Source organism: Haemaphysalis longicornis, unplaced genomic scaffold (assembly GCF_048455015.1).
Source record: "Haemaphysalis longicornis isolate Haplotype H1 unplaced genomic scaffold, Haemaphysalis longicornis Haplotype H1 scaffold_37, whole genome shotgun sequence".
Classification (NCBI taxonomy): Eukaryota; Metazoa; Arthropoda; class Arachnida; order Ixodida; family Ixodidae; genus Haemaphysalis; species Haemaphysalis longicornis.
In genome coordinates this window covers 1,210,789-1,237,135 of record NW_027526355.1, presented here as the reverse complement: position 1 = coordinate 1,237,135, position 26,347 = coordinate 1,210,789, and the positions used below count along the sequence as shown (strand labels likewise).

At 44.0% G+C, this 26,347-nt stretch overlaps 1 protein-coding gene across 1 annotated transcript; it reads left to right on the top strand.

Annotated features, from left to right (window-relative positions):
• Positions 1 to 15,258: 15,258 nt before the first annotated feature.
• On the top strand, positions 15,259 to 25,146 carry LOC144177988 (titin-like). Its single transcript, XM_077705539.1, has 3 exons — positions 15,259 to 15,460; positions 23,328 to 23,639; positions 24,742 to 25,146. The coding sequence occupies exons 1-3, from the start codon at positions 15,427 to 15,429 to the stop codon at positions 24,861 to 24,863; spliced, it is 468 nt and encodes a 155-aa protein (XP_077561665.1). The 5' UTR covers positions 15,259 to 15,426; the 3' UTR covers positions 24,864 to 25,146.
• The last annotated feature ends 1,201 nt before the right edge of the window (positions 25,147 to 26,347 follow it).

Genomic DNA, 26,347 nt, shown 5'->3' with positions numbered 1-26,347 from the left:
TAAGCAAACCGCCATGATTTCGGCTCCTTCTCCTATTCGCTGCGCGGATGCGTTGATGATCTGTGTTTTTACGACCGTAAAGCCTTCCTCTTTTTCGTAATAATGTCTTTGGTCATCTTGCAAAATTGTTTTGTGAAGCTCTCTTACGTTTCAGTCAGCTCGTCGGATCCCGTAGCTTTCCAAGATGGCCTCCTGGTTGTCTGGACCAGGTCAATCAGCTGCTGCGACGTCCTCGTCTTTTCTGCTCCTGGTTGCTGGCGCTTGTTGTTTGGAGGTAGAAATTCTGGTTACGGCACCACTTGTAAACATGATAGAGGTCGGGGAACCGTCTGCTTTTTTTCATCAATAGCTGACAACTGATCCCGCGCTCACGCTGCAAGACGAAGATCTTCCTCTTCAGGCTAGGTGATAGGGATATTTAACAATGCCATAATTAGATAATGAACTGCTGGCTGAACATCTGAGCGCTTTATATTACCGAAAGCAAGGTTGTGTTTTTGATATTACATTAGTTCCCCCTTGTTTACAGAAAAAGAAAATATATTTCCAGGTTGTCTACACTATATTATACACAATTGTCTCGCTCTATAAAGGATTAATTGATTGACTGACTTATCGAATCCTACCTTTAATCCATCCTTTGATAGGCAATGATTTTGATCATACCATTCATATTATGTAAGACATATTCTTGAAATCAACAGAACTAATATTCTAAACGCCAGTTAATGCGTTTTGAAGTTTTCACACGACGCGGTAGCCCAGATGCTAATACATTGTGCTTCTGAGTTCAAGGAAGCGGGTTCAATTGCGGCGGTGGTGGCTGATTTTCAAATAGAGGCAGAAAGCAAAAACGCTCGTCTTTTGACATTTCGGCTCACGTAAATTTTCCCGGATGATCAAAATTCATCCGGAACCGTCCACTGCGGCGAGTCTAATCACCCCGGTGTAGTTTCGTTGAGTTAAGCCCCTCGATCTGCATCTCACCTGATATCGTATTGCAGTTTCTCGATACCCAAAAAGCGCAGAGGGAAGTGGGCCTGATAGTGACTTTGAAGGTAACATTGTGGCAGTTCAATTCCCTTTTATGAACCTAAAAACCCTCCTGCGTCCAAAACTGCTTTTCGGGGAGAAGCCTACCTTCTCTGGATATAAGAAAATTATACTCGTCAAGTTACATTAAATCTCTTTGGAATATTTCCCCTCTGTTAGCTGCATCAAAAGTTGGGAGTTCTGGTTAATGCATATATTCTCTCGAGAACAAATATTTAATACTGTTCGCCAAAAATCGCGCAGTTTTCGCCGATTTTTTTAATGTGAGCGAATCGTTTACGATAGCAGGCGTGATAGCTGTGTGTTCCGCTGAAAACAGTTTGGTGGGCTGGAAAAGCTGTGCGATGAAAATATCAAGCATGCTCTTTATTGTCCGTACTACTACTAAGGCATATCTATATTGCTGAACTGGTAGAAGGTAGTCAATAATACATTCTGCTTTAAAGTCTAGGAACAGCGAGACAAGACGATAGTGTAGATGCGATTGGAATTTTTAAAAACGAAATAACCGGAAATTTTATTATTTGAAAGCGCAGATCCTGAGGCTGTGACGACATCACCAAACCTGGAAGCTGGCCCTTCATTTATTACTCCTGTCAACAATATCACTGCGAGGCTTGGGCAGATTGTATCGTTGAATTTCTTAGTTAAAATTCTAGAACCTTACCAAGTAAGTTGCTTTCTTTTGTCTATTTTTGGGCTGATTAGAATTATAACATTGTTTTTCTCGTTCCAAAGAAGGCGCATGTTCATGCTTCGTTTGTTGATTCGAAGAGCACGAGCCTTAAAATTCCTAAAAATATCTCTCATCGTTTCTAGATGGCAATATTATCAAGTGAAAAAACAAAAGGCTTCAAAGGTAATAAACGTCGAATTAAAAATGAAACTTCTGAAGCCCTTGAGTACTACCTATTATGTAGTGAACGCAGAAGCATTAGGCTTGAACATCCTAACGGGCAGTAGGGTGTTATTTATGCCGCATAATTGTAATGGGGAGGGCACCGTGATATGCTTGATTTAGTGTATGGTGCTGATTGCTAGCTACCTTTTGGGGTTATACCGTACTATCGCAGCTTTTTCCCAGGTAGTGGTGAGGTAGACACCTTATAGTCGATCTCAGTAGCGAGTTCTTTGCTATAGTGGGTACTGTTTTCTGTTTCGAATGTCTCTGATTTACCAAGGTGTAGGTGGCAATTTCACGCATGCACCAGCCGAGGAATTTCGAAGAAGTGGTGTCACGTGGAAGGTAGTGCTAATTTTATTTATAGTCAGAGTGGTGCCTACAGTGGCGTACCTTATTCTAACAGCTTGGGTGTGGTGGTGCCACGGTGGCCTCTTATATTACCTTCTACTTTTCTCTCTGCGTATTATGATTTCTTTCATTTTTGGCTTGGGCTTTAAGGTTCACCGAATCACTCTTGCTTGGGATCTGCTGCTCATCTAGCTTCTCGTTCTGCAATTACCACGCATAAATTTATTTATTGGAGGGCCGAGTACATGTGTCTAATACACGTTTATGTTAGCCGATGGCCATACCTCATTCGTTGTAGCCACCTTTACCCAGATATAAACGTCGAGCTTTGGAAGCACGTCGGTTCTCTGCTTGTATCACAATCCTATGTGCGCGGGATTTTCAACCTCCATCGTTAACCTATGCTTTCGCATTATTACAGAGCTAGGTATGCCTACAACAAAAGGCCCTGAAAGCACCGAGAAAATCTTCCTTCCCCGTTGTAATCACGGCACGATAAAAATGGACCAACGGACGTCTTCGTTCCGTTCTTCAAATCGGCGTGATATTTGATTCTCGTTCACGCTGTCTATTTGTACCACAAAAAAACAACACCCAAAAGCGTTACTCGTCCCACTCATAATCCTCTCAAGAACGTAGGAAAGATCTCAATATTTATCCTCGCTCTAGAACAAGTCTTGCAATAATTAAAATAAATGCCTCTGGCATTGTATGCCACTTGGCTAAAGCCACACGTCACTGTGCAGACAGGAATTAACATAATAAGCTCGCTTGTGACAAAGACGTTAAGGGACAAAAAAAAATAATTTATATTTTAAACAGAGTCACTGTAGAACATAGTTTACATAAGTGCAATGCTCCGCATTGTATTTCTGGCTGAGAGCAAGTAAAAGTTTCCATAGAAAATGTTTTCAAGAACCTTTACTTTAATTGTAAGTGCAACGTCCGTAATAACGACTAAACAACAAGATATCTCCTGCTACCAGTGCTTGTACTCAAGCGGTATGTGTAGACCATAGCACTATAATCTACCAATGTTACCCAAGTGTAATTATATTTTATTCGCGCCCCCTACACGAGGCGACGCTAGTAGACTCAGGTCGCATCGGGACGTAGTCCTTATACGCACCGTATTCAAACTAATATTCCACACGGATGGGCTGAGACGGATAACATAATAGGATTGGGGTGCCACAGCTAAATTCTTGCGGCGCAGCCGGAATCACACCGCTGGCGAGTAGACGCCAACAAATCTTTTTTTAACAACTGGATACGGCAGAAAAGCGAAGTACCTTCCTCTGCGCAGTGCTGAGAAATTGACATATCAACTACAGTAACACAAAAAAGCCGTACCTGAACAAGAATGTTTATTACATCGCAACGAACCTTCATAAGAAAACATGTAAGACACGGTACACTAGTTCAAATCACATGAAAAGTTCATTTCTACGCCGGTTTTTTTGTAAAACCTAAAACACTTCGCATGCTTTTCTGGAACCGTGCGCTTGTGTGTTTTATGGTCTTGGCACCCTAAAGTACAGACACTCCAATGTCCCTGAACCTGGTAATTGGTTTTAGCAACCCGCATGGGCCAACAGTATTGGAAATAAATAAATAAATAATCAATAAATGAGTAAATAAATAAATAAATAAATAAATAAATAAACAAAAAAACAAATAAATAAATAAATAAATAAATAAATAAATAAATAAATAAATAAATAAATAAATAAAAAGTGAAGCACTGCAAAAAATTGCCTCTATGGCCCTGGCCATGTTAACCACAAGACGACGTATACTTTCTAGTGCAGTAGCTGCACGTTTTCTCCTGGTACGTTGCACTTCTGTTTAACCCAATCAGTTCTTTAAGCACAAACATTCGTCAGAGTCGGTATAATGTTCACCTCTGGTTTGGGTGTCTTGTTTCTTCCAGATCTTGTGGAGACGATTTAAAGGACAGCAAGTGATTTCGGTCGGCTCTAATATAATTTCCCGTTCCCAACGGTACTCAGTTATCCATGATGATGAAGGCACTCACAAGCTTGTCATCAAGGACGTGCGATACGATGACAGCGATATCTATTCTTGTCTGATCACTTCACATCCTATGCCTCAGCTGGATATATTCCTTGACGTCGTTAGCATGCAGGTGACAAGTGCTGCCTACGTTTCCTAGGAGTTATTATGCAAGGTAATGTTAGCGAATTTCGCCCTCCTGTTGATGACGGACGGATAACCTAAAAAGGATCCTGAAACTACGTTTCTGGAATGGCATTGTACTGGGATGAAAATGAAGTAGTGGAACCCCAGCAACGCTTAACAATTTAGAACTCGCCCCCGGACGTACTTCGAAATAAAAAAAAATGTCGTTCCCGCTGAATTGTCGGTATGTGCCCGGCCGCTCAATAGAAACAAGGCACGACCAGCCGAATGCGCTTCTCCGTCGGTGACGGCGCTAGTTTCCTTCTCCGTCACAGCGTCGGCCCTGGCGGTGGTCATCAGTGGGAAATTCCCCCGCATTTCCCCGAGGGGGAGAATGTGAAAGTGCGAATGCACGGTTGTCGGCCCGCTTGCGGCGCTTGCGCTCGGCCCCCGGAGCCCACCGCCTCGCCGCCTTCTCTTCCATCTCTTCCATCGGGTTTGTAGTATCACGTGTACACCATGGTTATCAAGCCGCTATAACGCCGCTGAGTCGCCAACGCACGCCGCTGACGATGTAGTTTGAATGCGTTAAAGATGTAAGGCGCGTTACTGACAATATCAGCGTCGCGTCCGTAGCTTATTCGGTAGAGCGTCGGGCTGCGGCCTGCAAAGTCCTCGGATCGAAACCTGGCGCCGGACGCTGTTTCTTCTTTTAAAGAGCGCTGCGGACGCCGCCGCCGCCGACGCCGGCGGTGGATGGTTTGGGGTCGCTTATAAAGTGTATTACTTAAAAACCGCAGCGGCGGCCTTCCAGGAAAGGTGCTTCGAAGCGCCGCTACCCGCGTAGACGAACCGTCGTGATCGTTTACTTCGTAATTTTTTTTTCAAATTATGCGGTGAGTCGTGAGCGTTGCAAAATGATCGATATTTCAAAAGTAGGGACTGAGTCAGGTTTTAATTGCTATCGGTCAGAGCGCTTCAATTCTTTTCCTTGCAGCGCGACTGAGCAGAATGTGGCATATTGAAGACGTCCTGTCCCGCTCGGGGCGGCTCATTTCTTCAGCATTTTTCAAGGATTGCAAATGTGATGTTTCGCGCGTCAGGGTGTTGTTTTGATGAGAACTGTGTTGAACCATTCCTGTGTTGATATTTGACACACTGCGTGATCATCAAAAAAACGAACAGGGAGGACAACAGCCTCTTTGTTACTTGCGATGTATTAAAACAGAAAAATGTTGGATTCTGTGAGTGCCGGCAACTTTTTACAGCGCGTTGTGCAATTGTGACCACATTTTTGTCCTTCTTCCTTAGTTCGCGTTTTTAAAAGTTTCGCTAATAGCGCTTGAGATTTTTTTTTGCGATTTCATTTCTCCGGTTGATTATCAGAAATTAAGAAGCAAGATGTTTTATTGGCTTTAACGTGCGGCAAATTATTAGGTGGGAAAAATTTGGCAACATTTAGAAGGAACTCCGTGCTTGCTATATTTTTCGATACGGCAATACCTCTTAAACCACTTCCGGATCCATTCAGACGGAATATTTATCGTGTGCCGCATTGTCTTTACACCTAGCGCACTTGTAAAAAAGTAGTCAGCCGTCCAATGAAAGTTGTAGTGTAGCACAGATTTCAAGCTCTTCGCCAGAGGGTTCACGACTGGATCTTAGAAGCAGTAGAGCTTTGTGGGGCAGCATAGGAGGAGGCACCGGAGGAGGTAGAGGGTAAGGGGAGGATATGGAAAAACTTTACTTAGCAGGTGAGTTGGTCGGGAAGGCGTTCTGGTTATATCACCAGTCCAGTTGCATCAGCAGTCCTTAGGAACACCTATCCTACTCTAAGGCTGGGTTGTGTTGGTTCCTGCTTCTGGCACACTACTTAAGCTTTCCGTCTTCCAGGCGTAAACATACGGCGTCACAAAAAAGCCTGCAAATTTTCTCTCGCTGTTGTATATGTGCGGATTCTGGAAATTTATCCACAGACATGCGTTCTAGTTCGCACAGCCCGACAGCTAGCGCATGTGGCTAGCTCCGCCTGCCTTTGTGAAGTACAGAGAAACTGACACCACCCGTCGTTGTATATATATATATATATATAAATATATATATATATAAATATGTATATATATATATATATATATATATATATATATATATATATATATATATATATATATATATATTCTTTTAACCGCCTCTTGCGGTGTGCATCACCACCAATTTTTGATAAAAAAGTACGTTTCTCAACTGGATATCCGTGCTGCTAGTCATCATCACCCGTAACAGTAACTGGTTCAAATATTAAACTGGCTAATCGGTGTTTACGAAAAGCGAAGCAGTCGCGAGTGCGCCGACAAATAATAGACGCATTTAGGGACCTTCAGCGACAGCTTAATACCCCTGAAGAACACGTGATCAATTACACCACCAGGTTCAGGAAAGCACGGCACGCTTAACTGCACTGGTTTTGCGGACACGGAGCAATTTGGCTCCTTTGAATACTGCTGCTCTGTGATCAACACGCTCGTTTCGGCCATTCAATACAGAAAGCCGCCGAAGGCTAACTCCGTCGTACCTCCGCTGAGCTCTCATTAATTCAAAAATTCATAAATAAAAGTCTATGAGGAACAGCAACTTCTGTATTTCGAGTGATTGTGACGTTTAACGTGCCGATACTACACAGGCGATGAGCCGTGCCGTAGTTGAATGGTGGCAGCTAAGATGCACTTGCTGTACCTTTGTCATGCATAAAATGAAACCTGACGACGAACGCTGGTATCAAGCAGTGAGGAGTGGCATGTCACATATCCTGTTTCACCCAGAAGAAATGCAATGGGAAAATTTGATTACAACCCAAGAGGTTGTAAACAGCCTCTGCAAACAGCAGTTACCTGTGAATAACATGACAAGACTGGAAGAATTATTTGGAAGAAGGACTGCGGAAGAAGACTGGAAGAAGAACTGCGAAATGGTAGTGATATCCAGAAATGCATTGTTGAGTTGTCTATCATTTATAATTTTTTCGGTCATCTGAAAAAAATATACTACCATCAGTTGCACATTGTAAGTGAGGTAATCATTTGTACTCACTTGCTCATGTTTTGTTGGTCTTTTCGACTACAGAGGGTAGATTGCTGAAGTAAAAGTCCATGTCAGGCTCAAATAATTTCTTTTAAATGCGTATTTACAGGGTTAAATGGCGAGGAGTAATACGAATCGTCAATGCCTCACTTCCAAATGTCGAAACGCTGTGGGTTTCCTTGCTACCAGCCTTAGCTTTTGTAAAAATACTACCTTCCCGAGGCCCTGGAATATGACATGGAACACCCGAAAGGTAACGGCACGCTCTCATGAAACAGAATTTACAGAATGTTCACTGCCATGGGGATGGGCAGTGTCACTTTGTCATGTTTGTGGTGCAATGTCTGGTGCATCTATGTTGTTTTCATATTTATCATGAAGAAATTACTGCACACCGTACTCAGTGACTGCGAATAACTGCTAACAGAGCCAGAAATATTTGTTTCGAAATACGTGGCTGCGTGCCTTTGAGTGCTCAAGTGGACTTGAAAGATGGGGCCATGGTTTTAAAGGTTTACTCCTGTGACTGGCGTTCGTATGCATGTTTGTGGTTGTGTAACTACTTGGAGTGGCTTCCAGATTTTGTCCAGCTGATTATGCAGGAAATAAAAATAAATGAAACAAAACACATTCTTTCTTCTTCTTCAATTTTTCACGTAGCACATATTATTCCTGCTGACTAATACTCACGGTGTACCGATGTCAAACGGTTTGCAATTGGCGGTGGCAGCCCTGAGTGTCGGAGTGTTTCTGCTGGTTATGGAATTGTGTGGGCAAATACTGGCCACAGCCACAAACTCATACATTTATGCGAAATTTCGGAGCACTTTAGCGATGGTGGGGTGTCACGTCGCCGCCAAATGAAAACTGGTGAATTAGACGGGCAGGACCATCACTGGTGAACCCACGTGTTGGGCTTGGGAACAAGTAAGAGCACGGTGAGGCCAACATCAAATTTACAGCGATGCATACCAGTCAGCTATTATTTAATGCAGAGCCAGCCATGCTCCCACAACATTGACGTAAGTGACAAAGAAAGGAGGCTGTTGCAGCCAATTGGAATGTTGATGAAGAGTTAGCAGCTACACTCAGCCAACGCGAATTCTGTTGCCTGGTTTGGAAGCCAATTGAAATTCTGCTGACAGGCCCAGTTGCGGTGTTTTGGATACGGTAATTGTTTTGGCAAGTGACCCAAGAAGTATGCGAGTGACAACACATTAAAAATGGAAAGGGGTGGCTTAACCACCAATCTGAGAACGGCTCGATATATTGGCGTTTGGCAAAGTTTGCTGATGCAATGTACTTTACGATGTCAGTGACCACATTACTTGCAAAATGTTCAGTGACCAATTGTTTTTAAACTTTACGACCAGCGCTAACTGTGCAGGTGTTTAGACAGCGTTACGTTTTTCATCCGTCCAAGTGCTGACACGCCTTTACGCTGTAAATAGGCAACTCAGCCAGTGAAGTACGACTGCTATCCTAAGGTATGAAACCTGCGCCACGTAGTATAGCGAGATACGCCCGAAAGCCATCTGCTCATCAAAGATATTGGAATAGGAAGGCGTGGCGATTGAGCGCAAGATTCATGGTTCTGCAGCGCGAGCTTCCCCTATACGCTTTCCGAGTTGCGGGTCACCGAAACTTCTTGGGGCCTGCCTAACTCAGCGCGATCCAAATGGGATTTCACTTCGCGCCGTAGTGCCGTGTGCTGCCCTAACGGTATAGCGAGCCTGCGCTGTGTGAGCACGCTACACGTGCGCGTTGTGCTGCCCAGTTTTCGGCTAAAGAAGAGTTTAAATATCAGTGCCTGCCCTCAAAACTGCAGCGCTGACAAAATTAACGGCGTTTCTGGGCGGCTCAGAGTTCGACGGTACCGTCCAAGCTAGAATATATTAAGTGGGTCCGAGTCCTCCCGTGAATGCATTGGCTTTTGCATAGAATCAAATGAAACGTAGACAAGGATACGCCAATATTCCTGCATGATTGGTGATTGCGGTTCACCGCACTCAAACAAAGAGCTCATGCGAAGAAACGAACTGTAGCAAATGCGTATGCGTCACGCCGAAACCGAAACCGAAACTAGTTTATTGAGAACTATTTTGGCGCAGTAACACAAAGCAGCCCCCCCCCCCGCGTAGCTTTGTGTCCATTGCCACAGAAAGTTGTCCCCGAGTATAGAAGAATCCTAATACGAAATAAAACCGACTATATACGTATGATTAGAGGAATGTTTGAAATAGTTTTCGAATTTCCCGCAGTCTGGCACCTCCTCCCGATATGCCTGACGAACGATGAACGGCGCCATGTGGCCAAGCTAAATATTCAAACCAATTGTCAGCTGATTTGAACCTAGAGAACAGTCATGTCACATGAAAAACGTAAGGGAGATGTTTATGGGAACTGGAGATCTCAACTCTGCATGATCCCAGCATGATTCCATTTCCCGTGCCAAATCGATATCTTTACGCAGACGAGTCGCAAATCTGCGTAGGATACCCACCAACACATATATCTACGCATTACAAGTGGGTGAAGGTGCTTAGCAGGAAACAACCTGCGCTAACTTGACACTGTTCTAATTGCGGGAAAACACCACCGAGTTCTATGAATCAGGGTAAAGATAACGGGTATGGTGATGGGGCAACTGAAGCATTATATATCATACCCCTACGATGTCGTAGGAGGCAGCTCTGACCAGCCCGTGACCTCGAGGTAACTCTCAGCTAATTGAGAGAGCAAAAAACAAGGGGTGCTGCCATCGGTATCTGTAACTTGAGGTTCTACCGTTGAGCTCACTACAATCTGTTTGCCCTCTCAGCCCAAAGTCTATTTATTTGGTAAATCAATAAAGTTTTCTCTCAATTCTTTAAGTTTCTCTCAGCGAAAAAACCAAACCGTTCAGTCCGGCCACAACGGTAAAAATCAAGCAATTTGAAACAGCCACAGTCTTGCCTTGTCGCACGAACTGACCAACAACCCGTAGCCGCAGTATTTCACGTAACATTCACCTAACTAGCAGCAAGATTTCACGCGTAAATTTTCAACGCCTCAAGTGTAGATGGCCTCTGTCTCTCCTGTACCAGGCTGACCGAAAATTGTTTCGGCTAGTGTCGCTCTCTTCACTCAGCTTCAGTGTTTGGAAAGAAAGAAATAGTAACTTCAGCGACTCTGTTCCGAAACGCTCCCTCGACGTCCCAGTAACTCTGTCCCGTCGTACATCTCTTACAGACCTGCACATAGCACGAGTACGCGGGTTCGATTCCCGGCCGCGGTGGCTGCTTTTCTGATGGAGGTGAATAAGCAACAACGTGCGTGTGTACGAGATTTCGGCGCACGTTTAAGGATCCCCAGGTGGTCAGAATTAATCCGGAGCCCTCCACTACCGCGCGCCTCATCGCCTGCGTTGCGTCGGCACGTTAAATCCTACAACAAATCAATCAAGACCTGCACACAGCTGCTATGTAACATTTTTTGGGATCTGGTCGATGCGCACTTAGAGGTGGATGTAATGCCTCAAGCACTGTCTTTTGATTTGTTTGCCTATGCTTTGTTACCGGCGCCTGGCCGCGTATGCCTAGATTATCTTGCGGTTTAAGCGAAGCCAGCACTCAGGACTTTTTTTGTACGCCGCAAGGGCGATCTTGCTTAGAGACATTTTCTACCATTGATTGTGGGGCTTAACGCGCCGACGTTACATAGGTGATGCGTCGTGCCTTAGTGGTGGGCTCTGGATTATTTTGACCATCTGGAGATCTCTAACGAGCGCCAAAATCTCCAACACACGGGCGTTTTTGGATTTCGCTTCCATCAAGAGCGCTTTGACGGAGACAGGTGTTGGCTTTGCGGTCACTTTCCTAGGCTTGTGGTCACTTTCGTAGTTATAGTCCACAATATTCCAGACTGAAGCAAAACAGCGCGAAAAAACGAAGGACGAGGGAGAACACACACACGAGCGCTCGCGTGTGTGTTCTCCCTCGTCCTTCGTTTTTTCGCGCTGTTTTGCTTCAGTTCATAATGAACCAACTGGCCCCACTTCAGACATTAATATTCCAGAACCACATCGATGCTTCCAACGAAGAGCACAACAGATAAAGGCGTCAAAAGCAAACACCGCAGAAGATTCATAAGTGTCTCGTCAAACGAGTACCAGAAAGTACGTACGGCCAAACATTATGAACGCTCAAGTTCTGGAGTCACCGATTGTATTTTTTCGATCTTTTTTTGGTGCAGACGGTGCTGCAACGCCAGCCACTCCCGAGCGTGACGTTCACGAGGCTAGGGATGAGACATTCGTGGCCACAGAAGTTCTGCCGACTACCACCGTTTTAGCGGGCCGCACGGCTTCGTTACAGTGTAATCTCGAACCATTTAATGGGTACGAGGTAAGTAGGTTTCATATAATCTTTATTCGTTGGGTTATCACGTAGTGATATTGAAGTTTTTCGGACTTGTAGCATGGTTTTTCTTTAAACAATTTTTTTCCACCGGCTCCATAGTCAGTAAAATATTGAGAGGATTTTTATTTTTGACAAACTTACCGACGGAATTGTACAATGACATGTTATGAAAATAACTGATTAAATTTTAACAATGTATCTCCCAAATGTATTTCAACATCATAGTACCAAGCGAGTATTTGTTATTACAATACATGGTACCATTTAATGGGTACGAGGTAAGTAGGTTTCATATAATCTTTATTCGTTGGGCCATCACGTAGTGATATTGTAGTTTTTCGGACTTGTAGCATGGTTTATCTTTAAACGATTTTTTTCCACCGGCTCCATAATCAGTAAAATATTGAGAAGATTTCTATTTTTGACAAACTTACACACGGAATTGTACAATGACATGTTATGAAAATAACTGATTCAATTTTAACAATGTATCTCCCAAATTTATTTCAACATCATAGTACCAAGCGAGTATTTGTTATTACAACACATGATACAGTAATGTATATATGTGCAGACCATCAAGCAAAAAACCAAGTATTAGCAATTGAACGAGTCAGGGCCGCAACATACCTATACACGTTAAGCAATTCAACCAAGTATTGTAGATTTCTCGTATTTTTATGTAGGTGAGAAATTAGGGTGGACAACACAAGTCCTATATCTAAAGTCCTAAACACATTTTACCATGGTTGGAGTTGAAACTATGCAAGTTGTTTGAAAGCAAACAGGCGAATTGTGTTTCTCTAGGCATAGTTACGTGACTGTAAATAGCGGTCAATATCTCCGTAGTGCATACAAAAGCTACATTTTGGAACAAATATAAGCAAATACCCTGGCGTCGTTTTAGGTTTGAAAAGTTATGACATTTTTCATCAAACGCTCGTAATAATTATTGTACGCGCTTCATTATTCCATTCGTTCAAAAAACCGTTGGATATCTTGCTGTATTTATAAGTTCTGGGGTCAAGTAAGCATGTTTCCTGAAGTAAAATCATAGCTTACCTAAAGGAAGCTGTTGCGGAAATCGCGCTACCGGCTGATAGATGTGAAAGGAAACACAACTAATTTCCCAGTTTAATGCAAGAGGCACACTGCGACTTCCCTGAAACCGCAGTGTGCCGCAGTTAGGACCTCCTTCTCCAAACGCCAAACGACATTTATCAAGTATTGAGCGCTTTCCTGGTTACTCTATAGTTTATTCGAGCATGCGCGTAGAAAGGAAGCGCAAGGCTACGTGTTCGCCGATTGACATTTTATTCGGCATCGCGGTAAGGAAGAGTGTCATTAAAATTTAAATGCAAATTAATTACCAGCTGCACTCCAGAAAGAGAACGAAGTTGAAGAAAAACACGGGGAAGTCACAACAATGAACAGCCAACTAAGCCAGGGCGGCTTATTTTGATGACATGGCCTACCGCCGCACAACGCCTGAAATGCCTCTTACTCTTACTTATTACTCTTACCAGCCGGAGCAGAGCTGATCATAACCTCCTCTAAGCCCTTCAACCGTTGTTACATTCAAAAGTACAAATTAGGGTGTGAACTGTACTCATGTGCAGGGGTACACACAAATACATACATATATACATACATACATACATACATACATACATACATACATACATACATACATACATACATACATACATACATACATACATACACACATACATACATACATACATACATACATACGTAGGTGCGCACAGTGCGGTCTTCCGTTAAACGCTACAAGCGAAGTCATTTGCAGCGCAAGTAAAATGCCTTTACTGCACCCCGTTGATGGCGTTTCTTGTCGTAAAATACCTCATTCAGTTCCTTCGGCTATACTGAGGACTGCGTTTTGGATCCTTGCTCTTTGATTTTCTGTACACGTGCCCGTAGCCTTAGCAGACGTAGTGAAGTAGGCTGTCTTGCTCTTTAACAGTTGGCCGTACAATAGACGCACACAAGATGTATGTATGTACAGGATGAAAGATAGTGCTTGTGCAGAGTCCACCTCCGCATTGATTCACTCTGGATTAACCTTACGCACTCCTGGCGAAACGCAAAAACGCCCGTGTGACAAGATGTCGGCGCACGTATAAGATACCGAAGTGGTCAACATTGTTCCGGAGCCATCCACTACGGCGCGCCTCATAACCAGTGCAGTTTCGGCGCGTTAAATCCAGCAATCAATGAAACATACAATCAATGTGACTCAATCCTCTCAGGAAGCATCAGAGCTGGAGTTTGTGATCAGCCGAAAGCAACCCCTTTGCTACCACACACGCCAACTTTAAAAATTATATAACACATTTTTCAATTGCTTTATTTTAATGGTTTCAATAGCGTCCCCTAATAGAAATAATATTGTTGCAGCTGGGGCTCTTTTCTCGCACTTAGCTCTTGTTTTTTCCTTCAGAGGCAATGCTTAATCATCCGCTCATTTCTGAAGAAATTCCGGTATGGTCGGTTTCGCTGACTGTCAGGAATGCATGCATCACGTGGTTGCACCTCATTTGTTGAAATTAAAAGAGAAAGCTTCTTGGCGTATGACATCGGTGGTTGTTGTATATTGCTGCAAATAGATGTAATTTCCTTTTGCGTTCGCTTTTTTTACTGTTTTGCGACTTGTAACTGCCACACAATTACTTAGGAGTGTTGAATTAACCTCTTTTCTTCCCCTTTAAATTTCCGCTTTTCTTTCTTTTTCGTTGTTTTTTGTCGAATGCTTTGTATTGCCTACTATGTATCTGGTTAAGTTTTTGGGTTTTTTGGCTACTGCTGTTTGCTATTTCTGTTAGATTTTTTATGTTCACTAACATACGAGGTCCCGATTCAGTCTTTGACTATAAGACCTTCTTATATATATACAAATTTTTTTAATTTATCTCTTGTCTAATAAAATCCTTTCTGACTCTTACTCTGACTTGTCATAGATTTTTAACATTGTTGTTACTTCAAAATTGACAAAGATATTATTTTCGCTCATTCACTTTGATATTTATTGGATATTATGTTTCTTTTTTCTCTGCTGCTGTATTTGACCTTATGTTGTCAGTGTGTTACATTGCAGGAATTCTGCCCCACCTGCTTGGACCCCTTGTGGGGTCTGCAGTATGTCATAAATAACTAAAACGAAATTGGAGTTGAAGTCATACAATAACGTGTAGTAATCGAACGAAACATTTGAATCTTCTAGTTTTCTTGGCTACTCGCAACAGATGTTAAACTTTTGAAAAATATCCTAAAGCACTGATAGGTTGCTTACCTGTGGGCATTTTTCAGATTTCATGGGTGAATGAAGACACCGGGAAGGTTTTATCAGTGGGAGCAATTCTGATTACAAGCGAGTCTAGAGTGTCTGTAAGACAGCAGGCAAACGAGTCGACCAGGCTGCTCATCAAAAACGTGCGACTGCAAGACAGCGGTGCCTATGCCTGCCATCTCCACAGCGATCCCATGAAAACATTGCACTTTATGCTTCGAGTCATCGGTAAGTGCCTTGTTAGTGAAGTTATTGTATGATGTATGTTGAACTGCGTAGTTCATGTGTTTTTTTGGATGTTGCTGTTTGATTCTTAGTTTTTCGGTTGACATGCATAATGTGCTGTAGTAAGAACACTAGCGCTTAAGACCAGCATGACGTACGCTCTACACGCAATATCTGAACGGCCTGACCTAAGTAAACAGAAAAGCGTTCGCAAACCAGTCTTTCGGAGCATCTCGCAATCGCATGTTTTCCGTTTAGGCGCTTTTCATTCGACGCGGCAAAGGAAGCACCGAAAATATGACGTCACCCAGATGTACCGAGAAACGCAGAAGTTTCCGAAATATTATTCATGATTGTATTTAGAGGCGAAGTAATTACGTAAGGAAAGCTGGTGCACTTTCTTCAATTGCTCACTTCCTGCAGGTAAGTATAGCACGCTGAAGCGAAGTAGTCTTGCTGTCAATTTCCGCACAACGCTTCCCACATTCACCAAATAGTAACTGTGTTTGGACGTTCTAATATAATCAAGTATATACTGCGAGTATTTGAAAATAATAAAACCGCAACAACCCGTCCACACCTAGTACTTCCCGCTGGCATACGCGGTGGATAGACCCTCTTTCCAACTGTCCTAATTCCTAGTAATTCTGTGTCACTTTTGTTTTACAGAAACATTTTGAAATTTGATAACCGGTTTCAAAATGCCCCGTTAGTGCAATTTCTTGTGTATTGCATACATTTAAGGTTCTGAAAGCCAAGCATTCATTTTAAAAAACTGGCGTCTTTCACGCGGTTCCAAGCAAAAGACATATGCATAAAGATGCAAGCAGGAGATACGTATACCTACACGGTTATAGTGTATATACCACACAATTCTGGACAAAAAACTATAATTCATTGCAGCCTGTGAAGGTGGATAACCAGCGAAGCTGAGGTGACAATTTTTATTTTTTAAGTTTGAAATCTGCAGGCTCAGGGAACCGGCATATATTTTTATCATGCTACAGCTGCTGCAGGCGTTCACGGGCTATGCAGACAAAACAAAAGTTTGGTTCATTCGAAATATTGCCTTTTTAGAATCATACTTACACCACCTTTAACGTAAACTTTGCTCAAATAAGCTACACCATTAGGAAAAGAGGGAATGGCCATGCGAGTCTCTAGTCAATTGCCGTAATAGAATATATGACGTAATATGTACAGCCGTGCGATTTGAGAGGACCACCAAAAGAACCCATCTTAAGCAGCGCATATAAGCTTGAAGACCGAGCTATTTTCGCTTAAGTGTAGTGCATATTCATTTTTATCACAGTATGAATGGCGAGGGAAATACAAGAAGTTACGAAAGTAGACGTAAACATAAAGTACTAGTGAGTACTACTGTTAGTACTTCGCGCACTAAGCTTGTTATACCTGCACAGCCGTTCGCTGCTAAGTGGTTGTCCAAGACGACAGTCCCCGATTAACGTAAGCCACATCGGCTTACGTTACCTTATCTGTCCAAAATACCCCATGTTTCTCGAAACGTTTACTACCTACCTCAAGAAAAACAAGCCAGGTTCAAATATGGTTAAAAAATGGGCGCGGTTTAGATAAGCTAACCTTGGATATGCAAAGCAAAAGTTTGCCTTAGTCTGGTTGATTCTTAGTTTCGCTTAGTTAACATTTAATGTAGCTGTATTGCGGACCAGGGCTCAAAGTCGTTCGGTCCCGGGCAACGCTCACAGAAAGAGGCGTTGCCTCACTTTCATTCTCGGCGAAGCCGTCGTTCCTCTATCAGGGCGAACGTGGCGCAAGTTGAGTCACATAGCCGGAGATGACCAAGCGACGCATGCGTTAGAGGCGGCGGGTTTGGTCGGCTGCTGATCAGCTGAGCGGCCGCTGCAGTCGCAGCCGCCACTCATACGTGAGCACAAGGACTAAAAATGGGGCCTGCCGAAGCACGCGATGCGCTTCGAGGGGAGTGTCGCCGAGGGGTGTCTCCGGTCAAAAGGTTAACTTGCTCATCCTCCGCGAAACCGCTGGACGAAACTAGTAAAGCTTTGCTTTAAAACAAAGCAGCGGCGAATAGCGGTGCGGAGCATGGTGATGGTGATGGTTGAATGTAAATGGCGCAAGGCCAACTGGGGCAAAAAGCGTTAAAACGCTGCTTATATATGATAGGGGAAAACGTAAACACTAAAATCAGTCAGAAAGAACAAAAGTAAAATCACAAAACGACCATGAGGATGGCTGGTGTATAAGGCCAGGGAGTGATCATGCGTGGTGTGAAATTAAATCTTAAAATTTAACGACTTCTAAATACTTGAAAATGTGCTTGAGAGAAAACATGGGATTGTCAGGCAGAAAATCGCTGGGTGTAGTGGGATGTGCAGTCTCTACAGTTGGGGAAGTGTTTGCATCGTGTTGTGTCAAGTGCCTTGCATTGAACGAGTATGTGAACTACAAATAAGGCCTCTCCACAGCTGCTGCATAGAGGTCTTAAGACCCTGTGAGTAAATACAAGTGTATGACGTGTGTGCCCTATCCGTAGCCTAGCAAGGGCACCTTCGGTGTATCTGTTGCCTGTGTCAGTAGTGTATGGACCCACGTGTGGAGCCGTGCGGAGCAGTATACTGGCTTCATCTAGGAGGGCTGGTGGTAAACAAAGTTGCGCTGTATGAACACAGCGCGCTTCCGTTCTAGCGCTACCTTGACGCAGTCCGCTGCAGGCTGAACAACGCACTTAAAGTTTGTGTGAAGACACATGCATGGGAAATTATGGGCAGACGCCGCGAAACGCACGAATAATATTTTTTACTTAAATTGAATAATTTCTCGGTGAATAAATTATCAATTGTTGCCAGAAAACCGCTGGGGGCACTGTAAAACAGAAAATCTTTCGAATAAAATTAACTTGTATTTTGTTTGTGTGGCCCCTCTACACAACCGTGGCCCAAGGGTGTAACGGAGGCCATATCGCTGAGAAAAACAGCGGCTACGACAACGCTAATATTGCGGTGCCGCTGACGTGTGCACGGCTGGTTGAGTCAAGTTTCTGCACAGGCGGACCGCCCTTACGGCAGCCAGCCGGAAGTCAAGGGAAGTGAGCACGCAAAAAAACTCCCACCTCCCCCGGCGGGAACCCCTGTGTAGACGCGACGCATAGGCTGAGCGGCGAAGGGACCGCGTTTTACAGCGCGCTTAACGTTGAGGGGACTGCGTAAGCCGGTCCCAGTCGATGCCGACGTTGGCGTACTTGTAAAGCTGTGTGGACTCTAGGTGTTTGAGCCAAGCGTGGATGTTGCTTCGCCGGAGAACGGCACACCGGTTATATGCGCAGCGCGCCCGAAGAAGAGGAAACCGCGGAAGAGAGAGTACTGCACATGCGCCGGCCCCAACGCGTCTGCCGCGGCTATGACGCAACCTGCCGCGGCTATGACGCAACACAATCCAACACAATCCACTTTATTCCAATCCAATCCAAATCCAAGCCAAGCCAAGCCAAGCCAATCCAATCCAATCGAATCCAATGCCCCTCGCGAGAGAGTGTTCGCTATCGGAAAAGAGAGGGGGTGACGGCGGAGAGCGCAGCTGGCGCGGCGAGGAGAATGTGGGAGGGGTGGACAACGCCGACGACAACGACGACGACGCCGGAGGGACAAGGCGAGTGAATCAGATGCTCTGCATCTAAAATACAAAAGCTGAGAACGAACGCCTGGCGCTGAAGAATACCTCTGGCTTCGAAGACCACAAGAGCCTGAAACGTGTGCTCCAGCGTTGATGAGTAACGCCACCTTTAGAGGGCGGATAAAATCAGGCACGCAGGTGTTTCGAGCGTGAAGACAGACAGGACGCGCCGTGTTTCTGTTGAAGCAGAACAAAACTGTAGGAAAGCTTCGCGGTCAAAATATCGGCCGTAAAACACTGCGGACGGAACGGAAGCGAATACATACGTATTTTTTGCACATTTGAAGCCTGACATTTTTTTATAGCGTAATAGTAGAGGACATGGGCTTTTCCTGAAAACGCTTTTAAAACAGGAGCTGGCCAACGCCCGGCCGTATAGCGGAGTCTTGGACTGACGTCCTTCACCACAAATGTGCTGTATTCAACTGTGAATAAAGTTTTATATGCAGAGCATTTCTTCAACTCACGATGTCACCCGGCGTTGTCGGCGTTGGCATGCCTCGGCGTCCGCAATAGCCGTTCCAGCTGCACCCTCTCCCCCACTCCTCCTCGCCTGCTCTCCGCTGCTCCTCGCGTGTTCTCTTGCGCTCGTCGGCGGTCGCAGTTGATAAGCAATGGAAGCAAGACCTTCAACTAGTACCTCGACGCAATTCAACATCAGCGTCGAAGCACCAGTTCAAGACGTCGTACCATCGTCTTCGTCGACGGCGGCAGAAGACAAGGCGGCGAGGCGGCGGGCTGCCGACGCCGAGTGCAAACGTCGTAAGCGCGCTGCCGACGCCGAACTTCGTGCACGCGAAACCGCGGCCAGGCGTCAACGTCGACAAGCGGATCCCGAGCAGCGTGCACGAGAAGCAGCGGCCAGGCCTCAGCGTCGAGAAGCGGACCCTTCGAGTCGAGAGCAAGACACACCTTCGAAACGTCAGCGTCGGGCCGCGGACCAGGCCGTACGGCAACGAGAGGCGGCGGCGAGCAAGCGTCGTCGTCTGGAGGCCACCGCCGTCCCGGAACCCGCTCTCGCGGAAGCCGTCGGGCAACGTCAAAAGGGACTTTGGGGGTGCCGACGCGCGCTTCAACCCCACTTTGCTCTGCATTTACACGTGTCCCTCGCGCGGGGGCATGCGACGGAGGATTTTCATTTTTTTCTCTCTCGCTCTCTCTCCCTGTTTCGCTCTCTCCGGCGTGGATACACTTCGTGCGGAAATCCATACGTTCAGTATGAGGAATGAGACAATGAGATTGGTTTGAACAGGGGCCAGATCTGCTTTTGCAAATTTATGTATTTATTTATTTAATACCCACAGCGCCAGGGGCATTACAGTGGGGAGGGGGGGGGGAACATTACAACAAAATAACACAGCAAAATTACAACCATCCTTTCTGTAGGTAGAAAACAGTTTGCAAAAAAGCTTATTTGTTCTCATTTCATAAAGAAAGAAGGTGTATGGTGTATAAGCGTGAACTTAGCAGATTTCAAGGATTTTAAATTTATATTGTTAATCGCTCCACAAATTATTAATTACATAAGTGTGGTGTCGCCGTTTGAGGGCTTGTTATTGTTGGTCACGACATTTGAGGCGTTTTTTTTTAATGAGCCAAATTCACAAACAGAAACTAAGTGACATAAAACTGCAGTGACAAGGAAAACTCGCCAACTTTCCCCTAAAAAAGACGTGGCGAGAAAATGCGTGAGACAAGTGCCTGCAAATGTGTACCCAGAGTGTTCTTCGTATCAAAAACGAGCGACGTCCTGTCGTTATCCGGATCAAAATGAGGCAAATTCTTTTGCCGGTAATTCTTCGCTTTTTGCCTTACTGTTCGGACTGTTTCGTTGATGTTTTGAGAAGTTCTTATTTACTTTTAGACCTGGCTTATCAACAAATGAGACGCCAATTAGGAGATCGGCGAAAGATCTATCGCCAGACGTCGACGACAAACTGAACGGAAGAAGTGAATGCAATAAAACTTAGAGATGTGAAACTAATGTTTCGTTTCGTCTACCCAGTCGATACGGAGTAACTCTAACTATAAGTATTTTTTTACTGCCGTATTTACCGTTATTGTACTTGACTAAATAGCATCCGTTTACAAGCCGTGGCAACTCTCCCCCCCCCCCCTCTTGAGGGCTTTGGTTAAGACGTTATGAGCAGCCTTCGTGTGAAGCGTTTTGGAAATTCATGGCAAGGCAATGAAGAGCTTGCATGCTTCGAGAGTGCCTTCAGGCGTGCCCAAGAAAATTATTTTAGCAAAGAATTTGAAACGCGCTGCTAGTGGCGCCAAGAAGACTCGTTTTCTCTTCATGTATAGTTATGCCTGTGTTGAAGCCGTGTTGCATAAGATTAATGTTTTTTCGCCAAAAGCCTGTTTAACCATTCTTGAAAGAAAATTTTAATAAAGGGTTCATAAGAATGCCCCGTTAACTTGCGTGTTTCAATTCAATATGAGCCAAACCCAAACTTAGGACCTCAATGTTGCTGGAATTCACCGCATAATTGTTAAATACTTGCTGCCATAAACTTCCCCTAGCTGACATGTGAGACGTCTCATATTACGGCCTTGACAGGGTTGCATTTATGTCCTGTAACGACCCTCCGTCTTTTCTTAAATGCGCTTTACGCGGATTTGGCTCGTTTCGAAAAAAAACACGCCTCATTTGTGCATGCGCCAATTAGTTCGTGTTTGTGTTTTATCATTTTTTTAAAACTGAGAGGGGGGAGGAATGGGGTGGTATTTATTAAAGATGACAACCGGGAGAAATCGGCATTGTTGATAAAACCATTTAGAAATGTGAGGTTTTCGTGTTTAGGCTAAAGAAGTAAAAATTAATACTCCAAGTTTTATTTATCAGAAGGTATTGCGAGATTGTTAACATTAACACGCTAAAGTTGGTGTTTCTTTCAATTTGGTGATCGGTGCGACAACAAGGTTTTCTATCAAGTACTCTCCAAACTTTGGTTTTTGTTTGAAATGAATCAGTAATGATGGCAATAATGAGCATTCATAACTTCCAAGGAATGTATCACATTCACAGAAAGCTGGTCATCAATTTTTTTCACAGCCTTGTTTTCGCACATTATAGTCTGCATGCGCAATAGGTCGGTCTCTTTTACAGTCCTGTCTGGTGGTTGAACGTATCTCAGGCGACAGAGCGATCTCTCTAAATCACAGCTTCCATTAGTTAGGCAGAAAAATGTCACTGCCGCATTTGCCAGCCTGCAGTAGCGAGCGCTATACTCATGCAAATAGTCAATTAGGTCGAAAGCTGTGTTTGTGGGGCTTGCTTCCAGGAAGTACTGATTGATAACGGCGGACCGTTAACGCCTGATCGGTACTTTGAAAAGGTCCGTTCGGGGAGAAGGCGGGTTTAACCCGAAAATGGATATCCCTGTGCATAGCGACTCAGCATGAGGTGTTTTTTTTGTGCAACGTGGGTATACAATGCACTCAGTTAAAATATGTGGGCAATACAAAAAAAAAAAAAACGTTTGATCAGCAGATTTAACGCTCAATATGACTGCGTTCCGGGAAGGTTATATTTCAGTTAGAATGACATTGTCGATTGTGCATTACTTCGTTGAAGGCTCATTTTGGGTTTTCGCTACTTGCACACCGTAAGGAATATTGCCTGCTGCAAAGTCCCAAAGCATTTTTAAATTGTGGTACACCTGCATACCCTATTCTTGGTGCTAAGAAAGGTCGTTTTTTATGTCTATCTTAATGCTTTTGTAAATAATACTAAGACGTAGAAACCACACACTCAACAAAGAATTAGAGCAGTTTCATTATGAATTCACGAGCAGCTGCCTAGGGGCAATTTATCTTTTCACACGTTTGCCTCCCTCTTCAGGAAAATATTTTTTATGTTTTGCAGAAAGGTCTGCAAGGCAGGTTCTTTCCACGGTAACATTACGAGCGTAAAGGCAAAAAAAAACATTTCTAATTCAGCCGGCATTGGATTTCTCATTTTAATTCGGTATTTCACCAACGCGCCATAATAACTGCATCACTTCGGTTTTCTGCGTATTTGGTAACGTTGGTCTGTCTATTTAGAAAAAGATCTATTGGGCACCACTGCCAATTGGCTCACCAAGTTTAATAAAAATTGTCCAAATAGGGCAGTTTAAGAAAACTTCACTGTTCAGACATTGAAATGCATGAACGTTGGTGCACTTTGTGAATCGGTTCTGCTTTAATTTTACAGACAAACCTGTAGTCAGCTCTACAAGCATGAAATTAAGTAACCAGCAGTCGCAGCTTGTTGTCACCCTCCAGTGTACTCTTCACGCTGTGCCTCACGCGCTTCTGTACTGGAGCAAGGACGGAAACCCTTTCAATACCACTGGGAAAAACCACGAAGTCACCCATACCCTCCGAGAATATGGCGAAGCAAGCACAAGCCTGATTGTGCGAAATGTAGGAACGGACAACGTGGGTGTCTACCGCTGCCACGCGGGAAACAGTGTCGGAAGACGAAGTGCTCGGTTCGTCATCAGTAAAGACATCATAAACGCAGGTAAATACAGCGTGAATTGCTCCCACTCATCCAGCTTCACCCATCACAAATGACAAGGACTGGTAAATGCTCAAATATAATGGTTTGGTACAAGCGTTGAGCTGGATGATTCAGGTTTCCTCATATGCTCGTGTAAATCAATATTTTATAAAATTGCAAAATCGAATGAGAAGTTATCTAGAGGATTCAAAATGAAATAATGCTTGTAATATTTGCTGACGTCATGAACATCTTTTATCGCTCTTGAAGTGAAATTTATGAAAGCCTGGCCGAATTGTAGCATGCACAGTCGCATGATGCTACCATGTAACCGTTCTTAATGTGTAAACATCGCTTGTAATTTCTATTTTATCTGAGAAGACTTAGAGGCAGGATTTGTAGCTCATTCGCTATGGTGGAGCAGCAGCGGTTTGCGTTGCAGGAATAAACAAAGATGTGATGATAACATCCGAAATATTACTTCATCCAACACACAGCATTGGAGTGCACAACTATCTTTAACCCAAACGTATTGATCACAACGGAAAAACACGAGTCCCTTTTTGCGATACATGTACGTTTTGTGACGTGAGGGCACTATCGCCACCATCCAGCCGTACCTTTATAGATTAGTTTTTTTTTCGAAACTTCCTTGTGTTTCCTATCAGAAACAGTTAGAAACAGAACTTTTCGATTTCGATTGAACAATTGCACTAAGACAAATGTTTTAGGGTGGGGCTCATGCTGTCATCTTGATGTTTCCTAACAACCCATAGCGCTGTTCCCACACATGATATGTGGAAGCAAATGAACGGGCTAGTGGAAACCACATCTCAATATTGAATATACGGCACTTGAGATCCGTTCTTGATCGCAAGTACAATTGCTTGCCCATGGCCAGGCAATTTTCTTTTGTATACGGAAAACTGCACGGAGCTCTGAGCGATGTTCAGTTGGACCATAACGTCTTCCATTCACACCTTAGGTTGCTTAGGTGTCGTCATAACTTTTTTAAATAAAAAGAACCTTCTTTTCGCTTGTGCGGACCTATGAATTTCATTTGATTAAGTTCCTTTGGAAAATAAAATAACTCCATTGAATACTTTGCCTCCACTCTGTGCAGTTGTTATTGAGCCGGCTGAAGAAGGCGGGCCAACCGAGATGCCAGACACAAAGAGAAATGTAGGCACGCAAACGGAAGGTGCCCACCCTGCGTCACCTCCAAAAGATACAGGTTTGGTTTGATCCTGTGACTACGAATGTGACCACAAATTAACAATATATTTATAATGGGACCCCATACTCGTTCCCTGTACGAAGACCTAGCGGCTTGAAACTTTCAGTCTGAAAAGCTTCCCTCTACAAGAAAAGTTTCCCGTTATAACAAACGCTTCTTCGGTGGGTTCATTTCTTTCATGGATCTGTAAAGAATTGTAGGCAAGTAATCGAAACTCCCTGGTCTCAGAAGTGTTTCCCTAGAGATACACATCAAGCGAAATTGGTCGTCTTGTTCGAATGTACTAGTGCTAGGCATTACACAGTATAAACCTCTATCCTCTCTCTGAATTAACCAAAATATCTATTTCTAAATTTTTCCTCAGGCTTCACAGCTTTATACGATTGCATCCCTAACAAAATGCTTATAGTCCGCAGATAATCCCGTTTATGGTGTCGATAGCCTGTCCATACTAGCCTTAATGGATTCAGTTAGTACGCGTAAACACGAGAGAAGCCGGGAAACGATCTGCATTCTTTCTTTAATGGCTGACAACTTATAGCGCGTTCGCGCTGCGAGGAGCAGACCTTCTTCATTCCCGCCAGCCAAAATAGTGGTAGGATTGTTTGTGACGCGCCTATTTGAAGCAGTCCTCGGGCGGGTTAACGTGTTTTGTTGAATGCCGGATCATCTCCTTGTTGCTTCGCCTCAGAACACCCACTCTGGACACACCTTCACGACCCCATGCTTCCTATAATACGTTCATAAAATCCTCCCCAAATCTCAAACGCATTTTTTTTCTTGTTATACAAGTTGATGGATTGACAGATTATCGCCGCTTCCAGTATAATGTCGTCGACACAAATTGCCCTCTGTATATTTCTATTGGTATTCAAAATTCGGAATTATTTTCTTTGATATGATGTTTGATAGTTGACACCAGTAAAAATGTAGTGGATGCTGCTGAGGATGCCATCCTTGTCATTCTCCCTGCTTGTATTTCGTCGGTCAGCCTTCCCAGAACGTCGTGTTTCCACCCCAGCAATTTCAAACAGTATCGGTCTTCCTCGTTAAAGCTTATCTGCAAAATGCTTTTTTCACAACTCTGGTTAGCGCTACGTTTTTCTTCGGAAGTTTATAAGCATGGTAAATATGCCTTCGTTGAAGTTCGGTCCTGCTTCGAAGTTGTCGTTGAGCGATCTGTTTTTTGTCGAGCTTGACGACGCGTCAAAATCTACACTAACTTTTGCTGTTTCTCCGTCCTCCCGAATTACGGCGAGTTGAGGCATATGGTAAGAAAGAATATACGTTTGTTCTGTTTGCTCTTTAACTGCTTCGGCGACACCAGAGGAGAAATATCCGGATATTGCCTCGTCATATCTTCTGAGGGAATCATTCTTGTTGTTAACTGGAGTAGCCTTTTCGTTGTAATTTCTTTGTTGGTGTCCCGGTTTACGTCTTCTTAACGTGGAAGACATACCGAGTAGCGACCGTTCTTCATTGTTATTTGCTC

Bases quoted from the DNA above. Each gene is read 5' to 3' on its own strand.
- LOC144177988 (XM_077705539.1), top strand. From the start codon at position 15,427: ATGAAAACATTGCACTTTATGCTTCGAGTCATCG. The intron at 15,461-23,327 runs GTAAGTGCCTTG...TTAATTTTACAG, and splicing joins CTTTATGCTTCGAGTCATCG to ACAAACCTGTAGTCAGCTCT. The intron at 23,640-24,741 runs GTAAATACAGCG...CACTCTGTGCAG, and splicing joins TAAAGACATCATAAACGCAG to TTGTTATTGAGCCGGCTGAA.